At 39.5% G+C, this 22486-nt stretch overlaps 1 protein-coding gene across 1 annotated transcript; it reads right to left on the bottom strand.

The window, feature by feature from the left end:
* Positions 1–5743: 5743 nt before the first annotated feature.
* On the bottom strand, positions 5744–21280 carry ACTR10 (actin related protein 10). The gene is made up of 13 exons (XM_032236329.1): positions 21099–21280; positions 19185–19257; positions 17513–17595; positions 16161–16269; positions 13808–13915; positions 11166–11233; positions 10293–10372; positions 9876–9911; positions 9342–9421; positions 9177–9250; positions 8296–8377; positions 7031–7232; positions 5744–6113 (listed from the first exon to the last, which is right to left on the bottom strand). Exons 1-13 carry the CDS (start codon positions 21173–21175, stop codon positions 5932–5934), a joined length of 1254 nt encoding a protein of 417 aa, XP_032092220.1. The 5' UTR covers positions 21176–21280; the 3' UTR covers positions 5744–5931.
* Between the last annotated feature and the right edge of the window lie 1206 nt (positions 21281–22486).

Raw genomic sequence — 22486 nt, 5'->3', positions numbered from 1 at the left:
CAAACACACACACACACACACTAGCTGAATCTAGTAGAATAAATAAGATAAAACAGGCACATTGTCCTTTTTACAGGCTGCTTGCTAATACAGGTAGTCCTCGGCTTACAACCACAATTGAGTCCATAATGTCTATTGTTAAGTGAGTTGTGCCCCATTTAATGACTTTTCTTGCTACAGTTAAGTGAATCACTGCGGTTGATAGTTAATAACCTGGTTTTTAAGTTAATCTGGTTTTCCCATTGACTTTGTTTGTCAGAAGGTCTCAAAAAGTGATCCCATGACCCTGGGACCCAGCAAAAGTCATAAATATGAACCCGTTTCCAAGCATTTGAATTTTGATCACATGATCAAGGGGATGCTGGGAATGTAACTTTGAAAAATGGACATAAGCCACATTATTCAGTGCCGCTGTAACTTTGAAGGGTCACTAAATGAACTAAGTCGAGGATTACCTGTATAATAGGCTGAGAATGTCACATAGATAAGATGCTATATTTATTCAAACAGGATATTTGGACCTTCAGGGAACAAGAAACAAACAAGTATTACCAATCAAAGTTAATGATTTCTTTTAGGCAAACTGAACTCTTTTATATACCATTTTTATTGGTGTTATATACCATTTTGGTATTATTGGCAAGATAAACTGCAAGGAGCTATATATATGTACAGTTAATGTATAACTCTGGAATTTCCTAGCTATAGAAAAATATGCAATTCTCTCCAAATAATGACTACATTAGAGAAAGGTTTAAGTTTATACAGCACACTTATAATTGATTTTTATGGCTTCATAAAACATACTAACCTAATAATATACATTTTAAGATTACGACAATAAAATACATTAAACTGTAATCAACCAGTTTCTCCATTCACAAGCACAAAAAGATACACCAGAGTCACTCTTATACTAACCTAAACTAACAACCTTGACTTTACCTGGCTTAAACACTCATCTAGGTAGCTTTCCAATGAGAATTCCCCATCCATGGATGGCTTCTAATAGAACTGGGTAAATTAACAAGAAATTTAATCCTGCTCTGTTTCTTGTTCAGTCACCGAGTTTAGCACCTTTTTAGAGTAGAGAGGAGTTAAAAATTGCTATTCTAAAAGCAAGTCAACTGCAGCCATTATCTTTCTACCTTAAAAAGCCTTTAAGCCGGAATAACTCCAAGCAGCTGAATGAAGCATGGACATCTTTATCTGAGAAGAGTGTTCTTTCATTAAAATTGGGGCATTAGAATCACCTGTGTGCTACTTCAGTAAGTCTTGTGGAACCCTTAAGCAAGTAAGCAAAGTTTTACTGGCCAAGAGTTGCATGTAATGTTGTAAATGTCTTAAGTTATACAATAGATAGTAAGAGTTTAGTGGCTGTTTCTTTGATTTATTGATAATTAAGATGATACTCTAGGATAGATAGCACTTTTTGTCTTTTTTCTACCTCAAAAATCTTAACTCCAGTTTCTGGCAATTCTGGTCAAGAGTAGTTGGTGGGCTACAAGAAAGGAGTTATTTAGGCCTGCTTGCAGCCGTAGGGGCTCAGGTCCTGCTGTGAGTGAGCGAAGACATTAATTCTGTAGGATTTTCCCAGAAAAATATATTTGTCCAACAGATTGACTATAATTAACTGAATCAAGATTTTGGGTATGTATGATACAATATTGCTTCTGCTAATAGCAATAGCAGTTAGACTTATATACCGCTTCATAGTGCTTTACAGCCATTTCTAAGCGGTTTACATATTGCCCCCAATAATCTAGGTTCTCATTTTATCCACTTTGGGAAGGATGGAAGGCTGAGTCAACATTGAGCCGGTGAGATTTGAATTGGAGCTAGCAGTCAACTGAAGCAGCCTGCAGTACTGCACTCTAACCACTGTGTTACCTTGGCTCACTACATAACACATTGAAGGTGTTGGCATTTTAGTTGGCAATTTGTGGGTCAATACCTGTGAAAACACAAGCCCCGAGTACTGATCCATGCTCAAAGTGTGATTTGGATCATGTAGAATGTCAGGAAAACCTTAAACCAGTTTCCAGGAACATACCCTTGGGGAGGTCCAGACAGACTCTAGAGAGAGGTGTGAAGAACCTTTATAGCTACATTGTTATAACAAATCTACCTTTCCCAAAGTTTCACTATATTTTCATTGTTAATTGGTGTTCATTTGGTGTTTGGATATCTACAGTACTGAATCGGATTCGTACTGGCCATGGCAGATGTGCAGATGCCTTGTATAAGTGGGGCAAAGTATCATCACCAAATTGTGTGTGGGGCGGAAGAACAATCCAACATATAGTGACAGAGTGCCAAAATAGAGTCTATAATGATGACTTTGCTGATTTCCTGGCTGTGACAAAAGAAACAAAAAATTGTATCTGTAATCTCTGGGAGTTGAAGTCCACAAGTCTTAAAGTTGCCAAGTTTGAGAAACACTGTGCTATATGATACATACATACATACATGCGTATTTGGATATTTAGAGAAGTTCTGTACATTAAGATGACGCTAAAAGGAGGCGTGATTGCAAAAAAGTTTAGGAGCCTTAAACCAAATGTACCTTTTGCCGGGATTATGCAGTTTAGCCTTATGAACCCCAACCAATTGTCGTTTATTTAACAAATCTTGGCCTAACACTATTGGACTACTCTGCCGCCAGTCACTCTGTGACACTGAATGGCTTTTGAAATTCTGTGGTTACTGGGTCTTGCCAAAACATGACCTTCTAGAGAAAGGGCAATAAATGTTGATAAATCAAGGCAGGAATAGTGTTGCACCTCCATCTGCATTGGGATGACTGGGAGAGGGAGCTGCAGTCAATGTGCATGGCTGGCTGTGCCTTATGTCTGCAGGTTACCACAAATAAGTATCTATACGAATCTTTGGTTTCCAACTTATGGTAGTTCCACACATGGCAGCTCCAAAGGTTGTCCACTCCAATTACAGAAAACAGTGTTTGGCTGCTGTGTATCAATAGGGAAAACTTAACATTTGGTAAAGTGAATCTGTAATGAGTGCCAGTAGTGGACTTTATAGATTTCCTAATGCTGAGGAGCGCCAGTATCTTGAGGACACTTACCCAAGTCAACAGCCATTTCTCTATCCTTTAAACTCCAATCCCTCTTAAAATCAGAACGGCTCAGAATTGCCATCCTATAAGATGCTCTTGTTCCCCACTTTTCTCAAGAGCTTTTCCAGAAGAGTACGCCTGAATTACACAGCCCCTTTGCACAACTGTTTTAAAGATTGAACTCTTAGTGAGTTAAATTTTAGAATTCTCTAAAAATGTCTTTATTTGTGAAGGTGATTCAATATGAGTATTTTGTTTAATTGAATACAGGTAGTCCTCTCAACCTACAACAGTTCATTTAGTGACCATTTGAAGTTACAACGGCACTGGAAAAAATGACTTATGACCGTTTTTCACATTTACAGCCATTGTAGCATCACCATGGTCACATAATCAAAAACCAGATGTTTAGCAACTGACTCATATTTATGACAGTTGCGGTGTCCTGGGGTCATATGATACCCTTGTGACCTGACAAGCAAAGACAATGGGGAAACCAGATTCACTTAACTACCGTATTTTTCGGAGTATAAGACACACATTTTTCCCTCAAAAAGGAGGGTGAAAATCTGGGTGCGTCTTATACACTGAATACAGTATTTTGGGGGGGGCCCCCCAAACCCCGCCCCCTGTACAAAAATGGCCGTGCATAGCCTTTAGGAGGCTTCCAGAGTGCTCCTGGGGGCTGGGGAGGGCAAAAATGAGCAAAACATTGTCATTTTTTGCTCATTGTCGCCCCCCCTCCCCCCAGCCTCCAGGAGCACTCTACAAGCCTAAAGACTACGCATGCCCTTTTTTTTGACAAAAAATGGGCCCGTTTTTGGGAGATCTGCAGAGTGCAAAAACTTTTTTTAAAATTTACCTCTTCAAAATCTTGGTGCGTCTTATATTCCGAAAAATAACTTAACTGCAATGATTCACTTAACACATAGGGGAAGAAAGGTCATAAAATGAGGCAATTTCACATAAGAAATGTCTCACTTATCAACAGAAATGATGGGCTCAATTTCAGTCGTAAGTCGAGGCCTACCTATACTTCAGTATTTCCATCTCAAGAAAAAATTATAGTATTATACGCCATCTTTCACGTTTCCCGCCCAAAACAAGTGTTAGCATCTCGTACATCTAAAGTTGATTAAGAAAATCATAATAAATTCTAGAAAATGTTGCTTGAAACAAAATTTATTCAGCTTGATCCCACCCCCTCCCAAAAAAGATAGAAGAACCAGAGTAAACTAATAAAAATGATTCTGTAGGCCTAGAACTCTACAGTGAAAGCAGAGATATAACCATATTTTGCAGACACGTTGATTTGGGATTCTTTTAATGTATATATATATATATTTGACAGGCCGTATCATTTCTACATGAGAATATCATAATAAAATGTGTTAGGTGACTTGCTCTTTCACAGGAAAAGCAACATAACCAAAGCCACCGATGGTTCTAGTTCCAAGTAAGATAAAAAAGGAGGTGGAGATTTCTGAAAATGAGGAATTTTCCTAAATGTTTATGTTTGCAAGATGGTGTAAAAATTGCTAGATTGAAGAGGGGGAAAGAATGTTTTAAGTAAAATAAATCAAAGCAGTTGAAATTAAAATAAAAGCAACAGAGTAGACAATTAGTATTGATTGGTTAAATGAATGTTTTTAATTTGAGAATCAACTAAGCACTCTGGCTCCATTGTAACTAAAAGATCATGATTGACTTTTCATAAGGGATAGCTTCCTCACTCTTTTTTCAGGAACAGGGAAGAAGCCAATCCAGAAGTCAGTGAACATTTATTTCCAGAAGCCCCAGTCAATACCGAGGGATGCTAGTGGTTCTCCTAAGATTGTGAATTACATGTTCTACCATATTTTTTGGAGTATAAGACACACCAGAGTATAAGACGCACCACGATTTTGAAGAGGTAAATTAAAAAAAAGTTTTTGCACTCTGCAGACCTCCCAAACCCCCTGCACGCCTCATTTTTTGTGAAAAATGGAGCATACAGAATTTGAGAGGCCTGCAAGGTGCTCCTGGAGGCGGGGGGGTGGGTGAGCAAAAAATAGCCCATTTTTTATGAAAACAGGCCCATTTTTTGCCAAAAAAAAAAAAAGTCATACATAGTCTTTAGGAGACTTGTAGAGTGCTCCTGGGGATGGGGACAAAAACAAGCGAAACCTGACGCTTTTTCACTCGTTTTTGCCCTCCCCAGCCCAAAGAGCACTTTGCAGGCTTCCCAAACCCTCTACACGTCCATTTTTGTAAAGGGGGTGGGGTTTCGGGAGGTCAAAAATGCTGTATTTAGTGTATAAGACGCACCCTGATTTTCACCGTCTTTTTTTGGGGGGGGCGAGGAAGGTGCATCTTATACTCCGAAAAATACGGTAATTTATTCTTGTTGTTGATAATCATCAAGAAGGCCATTCCTTACCTTAATAAAAGCAAGGGCCAGGACTGTTCACTAAATTTCCAAGAAACCCCTCAAACTGTTATGGATATTTTAAACATATTTTAACAGGCAACAGATTTCAAATTAAACACAGCATTACAGTTGGTGGAACAACCTGTATGTGCAGCATCAGATGTCAAGCAAGTGAGCTTGAAAAAAAGTATCTACAGTATATACTTTAAATAACAGTAAAGGCATGAGCACTTATGTTGACATTACTTGTGTATATAAACAAACATCACTGGAGCATCATCGTAAGCCAATGTAACTGACAGAAAGGAACATAATCAGCCAAAATTGTGGCCAGTGCCCCAGAATTTAACTTGCAGATTTATCCAACGTATTACACTGAGCTCCATAACAGTCCAACCTCAGGTAGATGAGGAAAAAAGGCAGCGCCACAGTGTGAACAAAATTGTTATTTCTCTGTGGAAAAAGCCCTTTTCATCAACGGTGGAGGCGTTTTTCCTACATCAAACATCATTTCCAAAGGAGGGTTATTGAGGCAGCACCAATCAGGGATACGTCCTGTCTGGTTGTAATATTCCTTTGATACTGAACGACTGCCAAGAATGTCCTGAAGGGCTCCAAAAATGGCTCCTGTAAAACAGAATAAGACACAAGAGTTTAAAACATGGAGAAGCAAATAAAATGGTGTCAAGAAGGAAAAGTGCAATCGAGGTTTTATTTTGTGTGTTTCTATTAGCCCAAGTAAGATCTTACTGTTTTTCTCTCATCAATCTTGACTGAGAATTTTACATCTATATAATAATTGAGATAATAATACACCGTACTTTTCAGAGTATAAGGCACACCTTTTCCCCTCAAAAAAGAGGCTGAAAATCTGGGTGCATCTTATACACTGAATATAGCATTTTCTGCCTCCAAAAACCCTGCCCCCTTCACCAAAATGGCCATGCATTGCCTTTAGGAGCCTTGCAGAGTGCTCCTGGGCGCTGGGGAGGGCAGACATTAGTGAAAAAATGGGTTGTTTTTTGCTCATTTTTGCCCCCCCTCACTCCCCAGCACTCTACAAGCCTCCTAAAGGCTATTCATGCCCTTTTAAAAAAACGGGCCCGTTTTCGTGAAAAATGGGCCGTTTTGGGGATGTCTGCAGAGTGCATAAACTTTTTTTTTTAAAAAAAGCCTCTTCAAAACCTTGGTGCGTCTTATACTCCAAAATATACAGTAACAATCAATTCCTACAACAGATTCTGAGAAGCTGAATACCAATCAGAAATTAAACAGAGTTATATATCAAGACTAAATAACTTGATAGTCTCAAGAATCCGCTCCTTCCCCCAGTCATAGAATGGTTGCTGGCCCTAGTTCTATATCCCCTCAATCCGTTTGGGGAAAGACTGAGGAAAAGATACTAAATTTTACAACATCTATTGTGCATCAGAGCCCCTGTAGCCAAGCTTTCCAGTCCCTCCTAGGAGTGGCATTGCAAATATTGTATGCTGTGTGCAGGCCCACATAATTTCCACTCCAGTTCCCAGCTTTTTCAGACTAACCTCCTAACCATGCCACACAGTTTGGCTTGGCTGGTGGGACGTGCACTCGGAAGGTCTTTGAGGCCAGGATCTCCTTGTACTTTGGCTTCTCCACCAGGTACCGTATTTCAGCCATTAATCTGTGCAGGAATCCTGGTAACATAGCTGTACCCCCAATTACTATCAAGTTCTCAGCCAGTTGCTTCCTAGTATCTATTGGGCACTGACAGAGGAGAAGAAAAAGAGAAAACATTTCAATTAGGCTACTAATTAACAAAATAACAGTGTAACAGAATAACAGAGTTGGAAGGGAGCTTGGAGGTCTTCTAGTCCAACCCCCTTCTTAAGCAGGAAACCCTATACCATTTCAGACAAATGGTTGTCCAATCGCTTCTTAAAAACCTCAAACCTCATTCACAACTTCTGGAGGCAAGTCGTTTCACTGACCAATTGTTCTAACTCTCAGGAAAATTAAGCATGATCAAATATACAGCAAACCGGGAAGGTAGATGATGTGGGGAAAAAAAAATCTATACTTGGATTCCTACTTTAACTGCCTAATATCTTGTGGGATGGCCTTTGTCTACCAAGGCTTCTGAGGCTTTCTGTATTAAATCAGACTGGTGTATAGCTGCTGTTGTGCAGGTGTGAGTTAGCATGAAAGACAAAAAGGGGAGAGGAAGGTGATTCTAGCCTTGAAATGCCAGGGGGTACTGTGATGACTAATATATTGATCTGGCTGCTAGGCAGGGCTATTGTGGGGCAGAAGGAGAAAGCATTCCCATTGGTTCAGCTTTGTACATATAGTAAGATGGAAAAATAAAGTATACCCTCTTTGAGTTCTGTGGGTTTACATATCAAGACATATCAGGAGATAGTAAAAATAATCTGGTCCTTAGCAGCTTAAAAGTAGGTAAACACAACCTCAGATGAACAACAACACATGAGATATTACACCATGTATTTTACAAAAAGAAAGCCACAATAGAAAAGCCATGTGTGAAAAACTAAGTACACCCGATGATTCAGTAGCATAAAGTGGCATAAAAGCCGGGCTGTTGGTTTGAGCTCTGAGCTTGGCAATTTGGCTGCAAACGTTTCGTTACCATTGGAGAGGGCATCATTAGTGTCTCTGTATGCACTGACGATGTCTCTTTGAATAGTGATGAAACATTTGCAACCAGATTGCCAAGCTCAGACCAACAGCCCAACTGCCAACTGCTTGCATAGAGAGAGGGAGGGAGAGAGGGAGGGAGAGAGGGAGAGACTTATCCAAATTGTTCTACCTCCATAAGAGAGTCCAATATTAAAGTAGCCACGGATTTCTCTTCATTGTCCTGCACAAAGAGTACTTCGACAACAGAATCTCTGTGAGAAAAAGAGAAGCCTTGAGTAATTTATTTATTATATTTATTTATTAAACCTGTTCACCACCCATACCCTCCCCCCCCCCCCGAGGTGACACTAGATGACTTACAATATTAATATGCAGAGAGTAAAGCATGCATCTGTTCAGGAAGCCAGAGGATATTACCCATTCTGTCTAGCTTCCCAACTGATTTGAAAAGGATTACACTGATTTTAGAGAAAAGTACACTATCCTGGGTCAGGCTATATGCAGCCCGCCATGCATCCAGGCACAGCCTACATCAAGTCCCCCTCTTCCCATTCCGCTACCAGATTTGGTAAATCTACCTGACCCATCTTTTCTCACTTCCCTGCTCCCTCTGACTCAGTGCTGTCCCTCGTCTCCCTGTTGCCTTATTTGTGAATCTTCCTTCCCACTCAAGGCTCTTGATCTCTCTACTTGCATTCCATCCCAAACAGCAACACTCTTTGGGTAAATAACATTTACTTAATTTGTATACTAGCACTACTTTTTAAACTTTTTGATGTGGTCCCACTCGTTTGCAGTGTGGTTCCCAAATCCCATTCAAAGGTTAGTACGGCTTGATGAAATACATCTTGACAATAGTATAGAGCTAGATATTTAATTCTTTTATCAAACTTTCCCCCTTGTGCAACACTTTAACACATTTTGAATAAGAGTAGATTGGACATCTATACATTCTGCTCTTGCCTAGCAAACAAAATCCTGTTGAGAGGGACTAAAAAAATGTAATTGTGATTGCAAAAGTTAATGCAAAAAAGTGACTGCATTGCTAACCTTATTGATCCATTGATATGCAAAATCTTCTCTCCATCCAGTGGATAGTCTACATCTGGTGGTGGAGTTGGACGCTACAAAGGATATACTCAGTAAGTGAAATATTAAATTTAAATAACTAAATTTGCCTCACTGAATTGAAAGGTTTGTTTATTTCCAACATACCTCAGCACCATCATCCATATCAAACTTTGCTGCCTGAATTTTCAGTCCCCGCTGGAGGTCACTCACAAAACAAGTGCGAACTTCAGAGAGATATAAAAATAGCCTTCAGATTATCCTCCTTCAATATTTGTAAGCCTCTTGTGAGATTTCACCAAAAGAAACACTTTTGTACTGATATGATCTATCTTTTTGAATTATTCCCCTTCAGAAAAACTGATAATAAAACTGCTAGTGAGATGCATATCATGCTAGCAAGATTTGGAGCAAAACTTTGGAGAAATGGGTATAGTTGGCAGATTGTTCATCATGCACCGTGAACGAGAATGTAACATGAAGCAGCTGGTTTGCAAGATGGTAAGGGAAATTACACCTCAAAATGTCTGAGGCTCCAACATTAGCTGCTGCTATTTAGACATATTTATGGAAGAAGTGGACTTAAAGTTATCCCACTATTTTGTGAAAGTCTACTTCCATGCATTTAAAGATTTCTGGACAAAAACTAAACTAAAGTTTGTACAAAGAAACGTATTTTACCCTTTATGTCTTCTACAATGTCTTCCGGAACAGAACCTAAAATAGCAAAAATGCAACACATCTGGAATTAACACCTACCGAGGATACAAAATTCAAATACAGACCATTCTGACAATTTAACTGCATGTTAGCTAGAAAATTCTATTTCAATACAAATTAAACACATAAACACATTAAGTCTAATAGTTCAGTGATAAGGTTAAGAATTGCAACCAAGATATTTAAGGGTTTAGAGTGGAATACACTGAGATCAAACGTAACAATACTTTCCTGAATTAACACATTATTAGAAATAAGGGGATTCAGCATTGAAATTACTGCTTCTTAAGACAAGATTTGTCCGTCCGTCCATCCATCCATCCTCCCCCAGAACCACTAAGATGAAAAAACGTCTCCCACTCCCAGCAGAGATCTTACCCATCACTGAGGTAAGGCTTTGTCCTTTGGTGGCTCCTGTATCTACTGTACTTTGCTCCAGCAACTGGTACTCTAGTTCTCTAGAGAATATTAAGGAGAATAGGAGATATTTAGGAAACCTCTGGCATTGATTCTCTGGCATTCATCCATCCCACATTATGCATTTGTACAACAGATGATTTTCAGCCTTGTGGCTTCATCAAATATGTAATGGTTAACAAATATTATAGGAAACATTTTGGAGAAGTGTCAATTGGGATGCAACATTTTCAGCCCTCTTAACACTGGCAGTCGTAGTAAAAATGCTACGCCTGCCCATTTATACTGAAAAATAATAAAGAACTATGGTAATCAGTAGTCACTAATGGCCTCCTCCTTGTATTAGCTTGGTCATCTTCTGCATGCCGTCTATATTTATTACATCTTCTAAAAGTTAATCTCAATTATCTGCTGTATGAAAAATCATAAGGCCTAGATTCTAGTATTATGGACAAAATATTTTCCTTATATAATATCTAACTTGTATTGATGTAAAATAAAAGTAGGCTACTAATTATCCACCCAAGATCGTGGAATCATAATTCCCTTCCCTCTACCCATGTAACCAGCACTGATTCGATGCTGTCTGCTTCTCTTCCAAACACTTGTAGGACTGACAAAAGCGCAGTCTATCCTGGCACCCACCTAGCAAAATCATATTACTCTAAACCAGTGTTTCTCAACTTCAGCAGTTTTAAGATAGGTTCTTAATTCTGAAGTCCCAGAATTTTGGGAATTGAAATCCGCAGATCTTAAATTTGTTGAGGTTGAGAAACGCTTCCAAAGTATTTGATCTTTCCTTAATAAATGCCTTGATATTTGCTATCAGCTTACTTGTGAATGGCTTTTCCTCCCAAAGGAAGAGCACCCCAGCAACTGAGGACAGGAATCCCTTCATAAATCTTCAAACAGTTAAGGATGTTTCATTTGACAGTTTTTCTTATTGTATTGTATTGTATTTTATTATTTGTATGCCGCCCTTCTCCGGGAGGACTCAGGGCGGCGAACAATTCAAGGGGGAAAAAAGGGGGGAACATAAAAGACAAAATACAAATAATAAAAGTAGACAACAGTTGCACAACCATACATGTCGAGAGGGGAGGGAACTCATCACCCCCAGGCCTGCCGGCAAAGCCAGGTTTTGACGGCTTTTCAGAAGGCCTGGAGGGAGGTGAGGGTCCGAATCCCTGCAGGGAGTTCATTTCAGAGGGCCGGAGCTGCCACAGAGAAGGCCCTCCCCGGGTAATAGCCAGGTGGCATTGGCTGGTAGAAGGCACCCGGAGGAGGCCAACCCTGTGAGATCTAATGGGTCTGTGGGAGGTAATTGGCAGCAGGCGGTCTCTCAGGCGGTCTATTCAAAAGGTGAGATGCAAGTACCAGACACAAATGCGCAATTGCAGATAGCAATATTACCAAGAGAAATTTCATTTTTCTTTCGGTCTTTTTACAATTAATTTATGTGGCCAACCATCTTATAGTAGCAACCCTGGGCCAGCTGGCAACGGTTGATTTCATAATTTTAAATGAAGATGTGTTTTTTTCTGCAACAAGAATTACTTTAATACTTACCTGAATGAATTTTGCGTGCAAGTATTTTATTTATAAATACCGTTATTATAAATACCGAATACAGTATAAGATGCAATGGAGTACAAGGCGCACCAAGATTTTGAAGAGGCAAATTAAAAAAAAGTTTTTGCACTCTGCAGACCTCCCAAAAACGGCCTGTTTTTTTGTCAAAAAAAGGGCATGCATAGCCTTTAGGAGGCTTGTAGAGTGCTCCTGGGGGCTGGGGTGGGGGCCCAAAACGAGCAAAAAATGGCCCATAAAGGCTATGCATGGCCATTTTTGCAAAGGAGGCGGGGTTTTGGGAGGCCAAAAATACTGTATTCAGTGTATAAGATACACCCAGATTTTCACCCTCTTTTTTGAGGGAAAAAAGTGCATGTTATACTCTCAAAAATACGGTAGGTAGCATTAGCTTCAAATGCATCAAATCCCCCAAGCCTTCGCAATTTTCACTGAACTGAAATAAAGCTGATTTTTATCTCATGCTTCATGAATAAAACCTGAGGCATGCCTTGAAGATACATCAAGCAACCAATTTGTGGAAGCTTAAAAAAGCTTCCATCATCATCTGCTTGAACAGATGATGATGGAAGAATGATGGGATCTCTGAAAGTGGCAATAAAAGCTTCTTTGGCTTTCTCTGCTCTGAACATCTCAAAACAGGCAGCTTGTGGAACATTCTTCAAGACAGCAGAGGTGATATTCAGCAGGTTCTGATCAGTTATGGAGAACCGGTAGCAGAAATTTTGAGTAGTTTGGAGAACCGGTAAATTCAATTTCCGCCCCCCCCCCCCCGTACTTCTGCTTCATTTACAAGTAATCTTCAACTTACAACCACAATTGAGCCCAACATTACTGTTGTTAAGCAAGACAGTTGCTAAGTGAGTTTTACCCCATTTTATGACCCTTGCCAGAGCTGTAAAGTGAATCACTGCAGCTGTTAAATTAGTAACGCAATTGTTAAGTGAACCTGGCTTCCCCATCGACTTTGTCAAAAGGTAGTAAACCACAGAACAAAGCAACTGTCACAAATATGAGTCAATTGCCAAGTATCTTGAGTTTTGATCACATAATCACGGGGAGGCTGCAATGGTTGTGTGTTTGATAAAACGGTCATAGGCCACTTTTTTCAGTGCTGTGGTAACTTTGAACAGTCACTAAACAAACTGTTGTAAGTTGAGGACTATCTGTATTTTGTGGCCTTTACTGTTATTTTATTACCATTTGACTGACAACCGTTCATTTGATGACAGTTTAAAGTTGCAGGGGTGCTGAGAAAAATGACACGACCAATCCTCACTCTTGTGATAGTTGCAGCATCCCTACAATTACGTGATCAAACTTATGGGTTTGTATATATGATGTATGTATTTATAATGGTTGCTGTGTCCCGGGAAGCCAGGTTTGCTTGATGACTGTGTGACTGCCTCAACTGTAATGTTGGCTTAGCAATAAAGACAAAACAATGTTGTAAAATGGGACACAACTCACTTAACAATTGCCTTGCTTAGCAATGGAATTTTCTTTTTTGGGGGGGAGGTGTCAATTGTGGTTGTAAATTGAGGACTACCTCTACATTTTATTTTCCTTTTATACTGCAGAATGCCCTGGAAATAATTTCAGTTTAAAGCAGGGGTGTCAAACCCGATTGCATCCTGGGCTGTATCGTGACGTATTGCGATGTTTTTTGGCTTTGTGGAACCGGGATGGGCGTGGCCCGCAGGCCGCCAGTTTTACAGTCCCGGTTTAAAGTGTGAATTGGCTTAATTGGCTTAAATAAAGTAGGATATTTGACATGGAAAATCTTTGGCCCAGATGTCAACTTAGTTTCTGGGGAGTCCATTTTGTTGTGCTGAAGGTACTTGCATCCTGACTGATAAGATTAAAAGAGATTGTTGAAAAGATACAGGTAACACCAGGCTTTCCGTATAACCACAATCCAAAACCATTGCAGAATTAATTCCAAGGGTTAGAAGAGACATCAGATGACTTGGTGCAAACAACACTGAAGGAACCTAGAAGGAACACAGAAGCACAATTTTTAATATTCTACAGGGTGTCTGTGATCATTTGGACACACTGCCACTGTCATATGTATGCAGGAAATCCCACATTCAATAAATCCTGAACTCCTGTCTATAGAAAGTCTGTTCTTTGAACTTGGACCAGCTTTTGGACCAAGTTCAAGGGTCCAATTTGGACCATCCACCATGCTGAGACCTTTGCACTGTGTGTTGTGGCCCGCCAGTGGACCTGGCAGTAGATTCGGACAGTGAGGAGGTTGGGGAGGAACATGGGCCAGGCCTGGAGTCTGGGGAAGGCTCTGATGCGGGCTCTGTGTCAGAGGTAGAGAGGGGGAAAGAGCCGTATGCCAGTTATTGGCTGCCTTCAGAGTCAGACATCACTGAGGCAGACAAACAGCTGGAGCCTGTTCCCAGTGTGCACATTCATAGAGTTGCCAGACAAAAGGAACAGCTAAAGAACAGGGGGGTTGACTTAGAAGTAAGAACAATGGCCCCTCCCAGAGCAAATAAATGAGGAGCGAAAGGGGAGTGGAGTTTGCAGGAGACAATAAGTTCGCTAATTAGTTCGTGGTTCTCTGAGACTCCTTGCCAATTTCTGCAAATATTGGCCTGTCAGCTCTCCAAGCCAGATAAGATTTGGGACTGTAAATCCTCCTTTGAAAGACTTTTACTGGCTGTGAATGAGCAGAATTCACAGTAAATTAATTAAAGTGGTTTTTGTCAGGACAAGGAGTTTATTTCTTGCTCTTGGGAAGCCTCGGTCAGAACACTGTGTTCCAACAATGCTTCCGCCTGTTACTTTGGATTTTGATTACTTGAAACTCCTTCCAGGCCAAGCTTCCAAGGGATTTGGGACTACTCAAAACTTCATGGGGCTACCTATATATCTAGCCTGCTCTTGCTTGTAACTGTACAAACCAGATATAAGCCTTTTGCAGCTTAACTTCTGGTGTGTGTGTGTCTGTCTGTCCTGGGACAGGACAAAGTCTAAATTAACGCATCATAGATACAAGGCTATGTATTTTGTAACTGAATGTTTCCACTGAAGGAAAGTATGCCATAGATTGGGGGTTCCAAATCTGTGGGCCATGCCTATTCGCCACGGGCCACATGAGTAGCTTGTGGCCCCACTTGCGCAAGTAATGAGGGTTCATGTGTGCAGACATGCCTGCCCCTCCCACAAAACCATCCCCTTTCTCCCCTCCATCCACTCCAAGCCGCCAACCCAGAAAGATTGGGGAACTTTGCCATATATAGTCCTCAACCTAGAACAGCAATTGGAACCAGAACTTCAATTATTAAGCAATGTGGTCTTAAACAGTGGCTGCATTGATTAGGAACCGCAAACCCTGCAATCCTGTTCCCATTAAATAAATCCCATTGTTGTTGGATGAGGCAACTTCCTATTGGCTTCCCACACACAAGTTAGTAGAGATCCCAGCAGGCGTGGCAAGGTTTCTGGAGGGTGCAAGTCCCAGATGGTTTGCAATCTGCTATCAGGCAAGTAACTGGTGCCTGATGGGTAGGGAAAAGCCTGAGGTGATGCACAAAGTAGTATGGAAAGACTAGGAGAGGGTGCGTAGGAGTATGAAAGGGTGCCATAGCGAGGCTCAGGAACAGTGCTTGACGGAGGTGTGGTAAAGGCCAGGGAGAATGCACAGGAAAGTGTGAGGGAAGTGCAGCGCAGCACAAGGAGGGTACACGGCAAGGGTGGCGCAGCAAGACTTGGGGGAGGTGCATGAGGGAGGCACAGTGAGAACTGGGCAGGGTTGCACAAGGCGAGGATTGGTGAGGGTGCATGAGTGGTTGGCGCAAGCACAGAGGGGCTGGGAGGTGGTGCATGGTGGGAAAGACTTACTCCAGCAACTTGCGACCTTCCCTGTCAGGTTCCCCACTGAGTGTCCTGGGAAGCAGGCAGGGAAGGCAACAAATGTGATGACTCAGTTCTGCAATGGGTCATTTGTGCAAGCCAGTTGCCAAGCACCTAGCTTGGGATCATGTGATCAGGGGGGCAATCTGGGGCGTCTGGAACTCCAAGGACTAGTCGTAACCATCATCTGATCATATGTTGAGGACTACCTTTAACAGATCCAGATCCAGAATTTAATGACCCATTAGTGATTGGGAAGTTATTGAAAATTGGGGCATGGCTGCTTTAATCACAGGTGAATAAAGAAAATCTGACAACTGTTAAAACTGTCAGCTACAGCACGCAAATTGGAATGTATTACTGTACCTCAAAATACTTGAATAGAACTTTTGTGAGTGTCTCTCTGAAATGAGAAGGGCACAATACAGATTCCACGATCACAACTCGACGGTCTCGGGGGTTTACCAGCAAATGCCTAAAAAATGAATGAATGTGACCAGAAAGCTGAATAAAATTACTTGTTCTGCTATACCTTTGTGTACACATTTATTATCTATGCAGTTTTCAAGCAGATTGCAATCCTAGGTAGAATTGCTTAGTTTAGGATGAATTATTGTCTATTGCTTTTAATTAATAATTATTGTAAATTGCCTCAATGCCTTGTGATATGAGCTGTCTATAAATCACTGAATGAATAAAATAAATTACAATGGAATAAATTTATCCAAGTACAATGAGGTTTAACTTTGAGAAATGTCAGGTATTGGAATATTGACTCATAGGTCAGAAATTCACTGTCTTCCCATTTTGTTTGGCTTTAGACAAATATTCTATAAGGTATTCTGTAAGGTGGAGATTAACACATGCCTGAGCTTCAGAGAAGCAAGTATTTTGAGGTTGATGCTTAATTTCAGTTATGTTTGCCTATATTCATTTTTCTTAAGTGTTGACGAGAAATATAGATTTGAAGGGGAAAGAATGATTTGGCGTAAGCTCCTTAAAAAACCTTTACCTTAGCTAGAAAGCAGTTACAAAATCCTAGGAAGATCTGTGCTTTATGCTTATGTAAATATGAATTTATATTGTGAAATAACATTCACATTTTTAATTATATTACAAACCACATCTTGTCTCTTTTTATTTTTATAAACATTTTAAATAGAAAGGCATTCCTTAAGCCAGATTGATCAACTGAGAAATGGTAATTAAAAAAAAAAGGTCTTGAAAAAAATATTATGACTTGGACCTATAAACCATACCAGTGAAGTGAGCAGTTGGAGTCACTAATCAGGCTTAGCCAATTTGTTAAGTAAGTTACAAGAACTGGACTCACAATCAAGCTAGCTAATATGCAACTAAAATAGATGACAGCTTGACCCTAGCAATGATGCCTGGATTTCACATTGTTACATCAGAGTATTGCAAGCCAAGATGATTATTATAAATATTTATATTGGTTGGGCTTTAAGAAGGTGAGAAAGCATAGGTTTATTAGATATCAAAGAATCTGTTACAATTCTAAGAGCAAATACTATAGATTTTGGATAGCAGCTATACAATAGTATCAAATCCTAGGATAGAAAATGGAAGCTTTGCAATGCATAACACAACCATCATGATATCTTAATTAATCAAATACCTAAGCAACCTCTTTGCAAAATTTGGGACTGCCCATCCCAACAACCCATCACAGAAATATTTATTGCAGTATCTCCTACCTGAAATAAAGCATGTGAATGAATTCCTTCAGGTATGAATACAATTCTTCTGTATTAATGTTATATTGAACAATTCTGATAGGCTGTGAATTTAAAAAATGTAGCAGTTTTAAGTATTTTAAAATTTATTTAGCATTTGTTAATTATTGTATGCACTCAAAATCCATTTAATTAATGATAGATTTATGCATTTTATGAGTTTCTCTTTGAATAAGTCTCTGTTGGGAAATGCCCAAGGAGTGGGGGAACTGACACTCCCAAAACTCCACGAAAACGTATCTATCTGTTCCCAAGGTAAGCAGTCTGGGAATATTCCTGTATTACAGGCAGAATACAATAAAGTACTTAGCTTAAACTCCATACATGTGGATCTGGTTGTTTGTGCCTAACAGTATCAAGTGATCACATTTTTTACAACGTCATTAAAAATACAGAGGTCCCCACTAACATACTTTTGCTGCACAATTAAATATATTTTTTTCTGAATTTTATTGCTCATAAATCAACATTTAAATATTTGTAACCTATAAGCTCCTGAAACCTTTATCATCCTCTCAAGGCTTAGGCTTCAATGATTTATTGTATCAATAAATATTACACTCACACTATTTTTTGGGTGCTTTCAAATTTTTTTGGTATGTTCACTTGTTGCCATTTCCCCCCATCATTTACTTAGGGTGTAATTATGTCTCTTATTCCTCAGCCTTTTCTAAAGCCATGCTGAAAATCTGGGAAATCCCTTTCCATGTTGGGTTCTAATCTGCATTGGATGATCCTAAGCATTATTTTGCTAGCAATAGAAATTAATTATAGTGTATGATAATCTGCATACTGTGTTACTTAAGTCTTCTTACAGTTGTATTGGTAGGTAGACAGAACTCTTCTAGTCTGCTTGTCTATGGAGATTCTCAATCATCCAGGTCACGATTATCCCAAATATGTTTTTTTCAAGAGGCAACTGGACTTTCTGGTTTTTCTTTGAAGACATTTCGCTTCTCATCCAAGAAGCTTCTTAAGCTCTGATCAGATGGGAATGAAAGGATTTAAATTCCTTGCAGACAGCTGGTCATTTGTATTCTTTTAGTGAGTCATTAAGATCACCTGGAGGTTTTTTCTGTCACCAGGGTCACATGAATAGTGCAAACGGGCATGGAGCCTTCTTGGAACTGTTGAAAGGACTGTGTTGTAGATTGGAGATAGATGTTGTATCCCTCCCCCTCTGTTGAGGGAGGGCTGTTTAATTTTGACATAGATGGCCTCTTTGACCCTGCTTTCAAACCAGTGGTCTTCTCTGCCCAAACTTTGCTGTTTTCAAAATAGTGGCCTTTGTCTTTCAAATGCAGATGGACTGCTAAACCTAGTCCTGATAGGTTTGTTCTCCTATGTTGTGCCATGCATTTATGAAGTGGTTGTTTTGTTTCCCAAACGTACAGATCTGTACACGGCTCATTGCATTGTACTGCATATACCATGTTGCTCAGTTTGTGTCTGGGTATTTTATCCTTGGAGTAGACAAGCATCTGCCTTAGTGTATTCTTGGGTTCTTCTAATCTGTTAGCCACATTCTCCAGATTTGCTAGCATAGTTAAATTAGAATATTTACTGATTTGCCATTGGCAATTTCCACCATTTGTTCTAATGCTCACATAATTATATTTTCTGAAAACATTACCTTTGAAACACCAGGTTTCTTTATTTCACTAGGTAAGACACATCTGGGTCCCGTTTCTCCTGCAAAGCCACATCTAGAAAATTAAAAATACTACAATACATAGAGATTCAAAACAACAGAATGGTAGCACCAATGTGGTAATCCAGTAAGAACCAATTTAAATACTTCATGCCAGAAGGAAACTAAAACTAAAATTTTCTAAATCCAAAGTAATATTAAAAATAACAAAAGAATGTCTATATATCCAAGTGCATTGGAACATTTCCCACTGTCATTTTGCAATATAGCATATATTCTACCACACATAAGGGAAGAGAATGATATTTTAAATTTAAAGTATCTTCATAGGCATGGTTTAGAAAAAAATATCTCAGCTAGAGATTTTAAAAATGTCTGACTTTAAAAATAGAAAAAAATAGTTAAAGAATTGATGGGGCTAATTCAACACAATTTAATACAATTAATTAAGGTACTCTAATAGATTAATGGATTATGTGTGATGTCATTCTCAATCTCGCTCTTGATTGATGGCTCTTCTAAGGCTAAACCTAAGAACCTATCTTTTGCAGCCAGCAATGACTAGCTGTAATTTTAAAAGAACTATTAGCTGTAATTTCAAGTTCTTAACAAGTGATAATCAGAAACAATGATTACTATGGTAATCACTATAAAGCTAGGGCTCCATGTTTGTTAACATGATAAGTGGCTGGGTTTACATTTCATATTAAATCAAAACCCAACACTCACATTAGTTAATGTGATGTATAACTTCAGTCATTTCAAGCCATGCTATAGCTTCAAATTGTATGAATCTGCAGTATTACATTTTCCCACAAACTATAGCTTATACAATTTAGTCACAATAAATCTGCTTTACATGGCACATGACAAATAGAATTTTAAACCCAGATTCTTTATATACGACTTACTCAGATAACAGGAACTCATTTCTCTTTTCTCCCTCCCTTCTCTTTTATAATAGTGTGCATTTTATAGTGTACTAATATATAAGTGCATTGATGATGTTACCTAGATTAGTAATAAAACACCTGAAAGAAAACAACCAAGTTCAGAGAGCACCATACTACATTGTGCACCACACTGCATAAGCAATGTGTCTCAATCTGGAATATTTCTAAGCAAAATCAGGGAAGATGGTCAATCAGTCCCTGGTCAATTAATAAGTACAAGTTTCATCACTAGAACTCTGGGACTGGGTTTGTCCCCAGATTAAATATGGTGGCTAGCTAGGATAATGTAATTAAAAGCACCCAACTACTGCGTTATGATTGTCAGCTGTGGTTTTGGAAATTCAACAATTAAATTAATTCAATATATTGTGGTTCAATTAACTGTAAACAAATTGTACAAAGGCAACCCCAGCTAGTCTTAGCCATGAACTCTCAAGCTATTGGTAAATTCTTGCATTGCAGCATAATAATGCGGTTCATCAGATTTTGGGCTAACATATGCAAAACAGCTATTATGGATAGAAAGGAGTCAACGATTCTGGGAATGCAATCAGCTCTTATTTATTCAAGCACGATTAAGGACCCAGATCAGTAATGAGTAAATCTAGATCAGTAACGAGTAAATCCAGAATAGAGTAAATCTAGATCAGTAGAGTAAATCTAGATCAGTCATAAGTAAATCTAGATCAGTCATGAGTAGATCCAGATCAGTAAGGAGTAAACCTATCCTTTCATTCAACCTCTTGGGAAAAAGTGAGACTATGGTGGCGGTGGAATACAATTGCAACGCGCAGTGGGAGCACAAAGAGTGCGTAGCAATACCGTATAAAACCAACTGATAGATAAAACACGAGGGCGAGAGAGGGAAAACAGGTGCACAGTCACAAAAAGCAGGTTTAAAGCGATTTGGCGGAAAGAAAGGGGGGGAAGGGAACTATCTTACTTGGTGAAGGCCGCGCCCAGATCGATCACCACGGCGGTTTTTTCCCCGCCGCTGCCGAGACCCTCGTAAAGCGGCATTGCAGCGACTCCCTCGCTGAGAGGGAGAAGGATGAGCAAACAAAAGAACCAGAAAAGGTGGGATAGAAAAAACAAGAAGGCTGAGGGCTTTTTTTCCCGGCCGGCGCTTGACGCTGAATGGCTGAGAGAGGCAGGCAGGGTCCTTCCATTGTAGTCGGCGCGCAAATAAGTTGTCTGTTTTTGCGCCTGGTTTCAGAAATTATTTGGCGGTTATGTGGCTTGTTCGTTCGGCTGTTTTTTCTTTTTTCTTTCTTTCCCGCTTTCATTGCTACTCGCTCTCTCCCGGATCCCAGATTCTCTCCTGCCTCCCTTTCCTAGGGCATAAAATGATTAGAGATGGGGAACAAGCAATTGACACCCCAGGGGTTTCTCTTTTCTGTTTACACTTGGTGATTCCCTCTCAAACCTTAGGATTCTGTTGGCGTTATAAAATAGTATTTTTTTTTTTCATTATTGTAATTATTCTGTAGCTCGCACTGAAAATCTCTTTTGGAGATGGAAAGGAAATGCCAAGTGTATTGTGAGACCAGTCTGGGAAGAGAGAGGAATGGAACGTGATGTAGCAGCCTTGCTGGAAATAAAAGGCGTGAGCTTCACAGACAAAATGCTTTTCCTACATATGGGCCAGGCCAGTGAATAGGTTAATTTGAAAAATAGAAGCAGTATTGAATCACATTTGTTTATAGAGAACAAATAAGTGAGTAATACATCAACTATTATTGCCTTCCCAATGGGTGACAGAAAGGGAGAAAGAAAATAAAGGTGAGGAATTATGGGTTATCAAATCAGCAACGGCAAGAATTATTCAGAGGTCTGCAGTACTTTTTCTTAGGTTAGGGAAAAAATAAGTAGGCACATCATTGATAATGGATAAAATTATGGATGGTGGGGAGGATATAGTGTCTTTATCATTAAATGTATATGTTGTTAGACTTCTAGTGACTCTGATTTGTTTACAGTAATAAAAACATTAGAGATTAAACAAAATGCAAAACAACAACAAACAAACTAAAACCAACACAAAATAAAAGACAATGCAAAAAACAACGCAAAAAACAACAACAACACTTGGAGTGGAGCAAAAAGGAAGAAAGGGGGTATCTGTCATCTTTGCCAAAGACTTGAGCAAAGAGCCAGGATCTTAGGGTGCTTCAAAATACCAATAGGATAGAAACTGTTCATATTTTAGTCTAATTCCAGGAGAGCAGGTGCTGCTTTGGAGAAGATGTATTTTTGGGTTCCAGACAGATAGACTTGTTTAATCTATGAAATTGACAGGCATGAACAACCACACCCACACATGCAGAGTTC

The sequence above is a fragment of the Thamnophis elegans genome, chromosome 1 (assembly GCF_009769535.1).
Source record: "Thamnophis elegans isolate rThaEle1 chromosome 1, rThaEle1.pri, whole genome shotgun sequence".
Classification (NCBI taxonomy): Eukaryota; Metazoa; Chordata; class Lepidosauria; order Squamata; family Colubridae; genus Thamnophis; species Thamnophis elegans.
The sequence above is the reverse complement of the archived record's forward strand: the minus strand, read 5'-3'. Positions and strand labels throughout refer to the sequence as shown.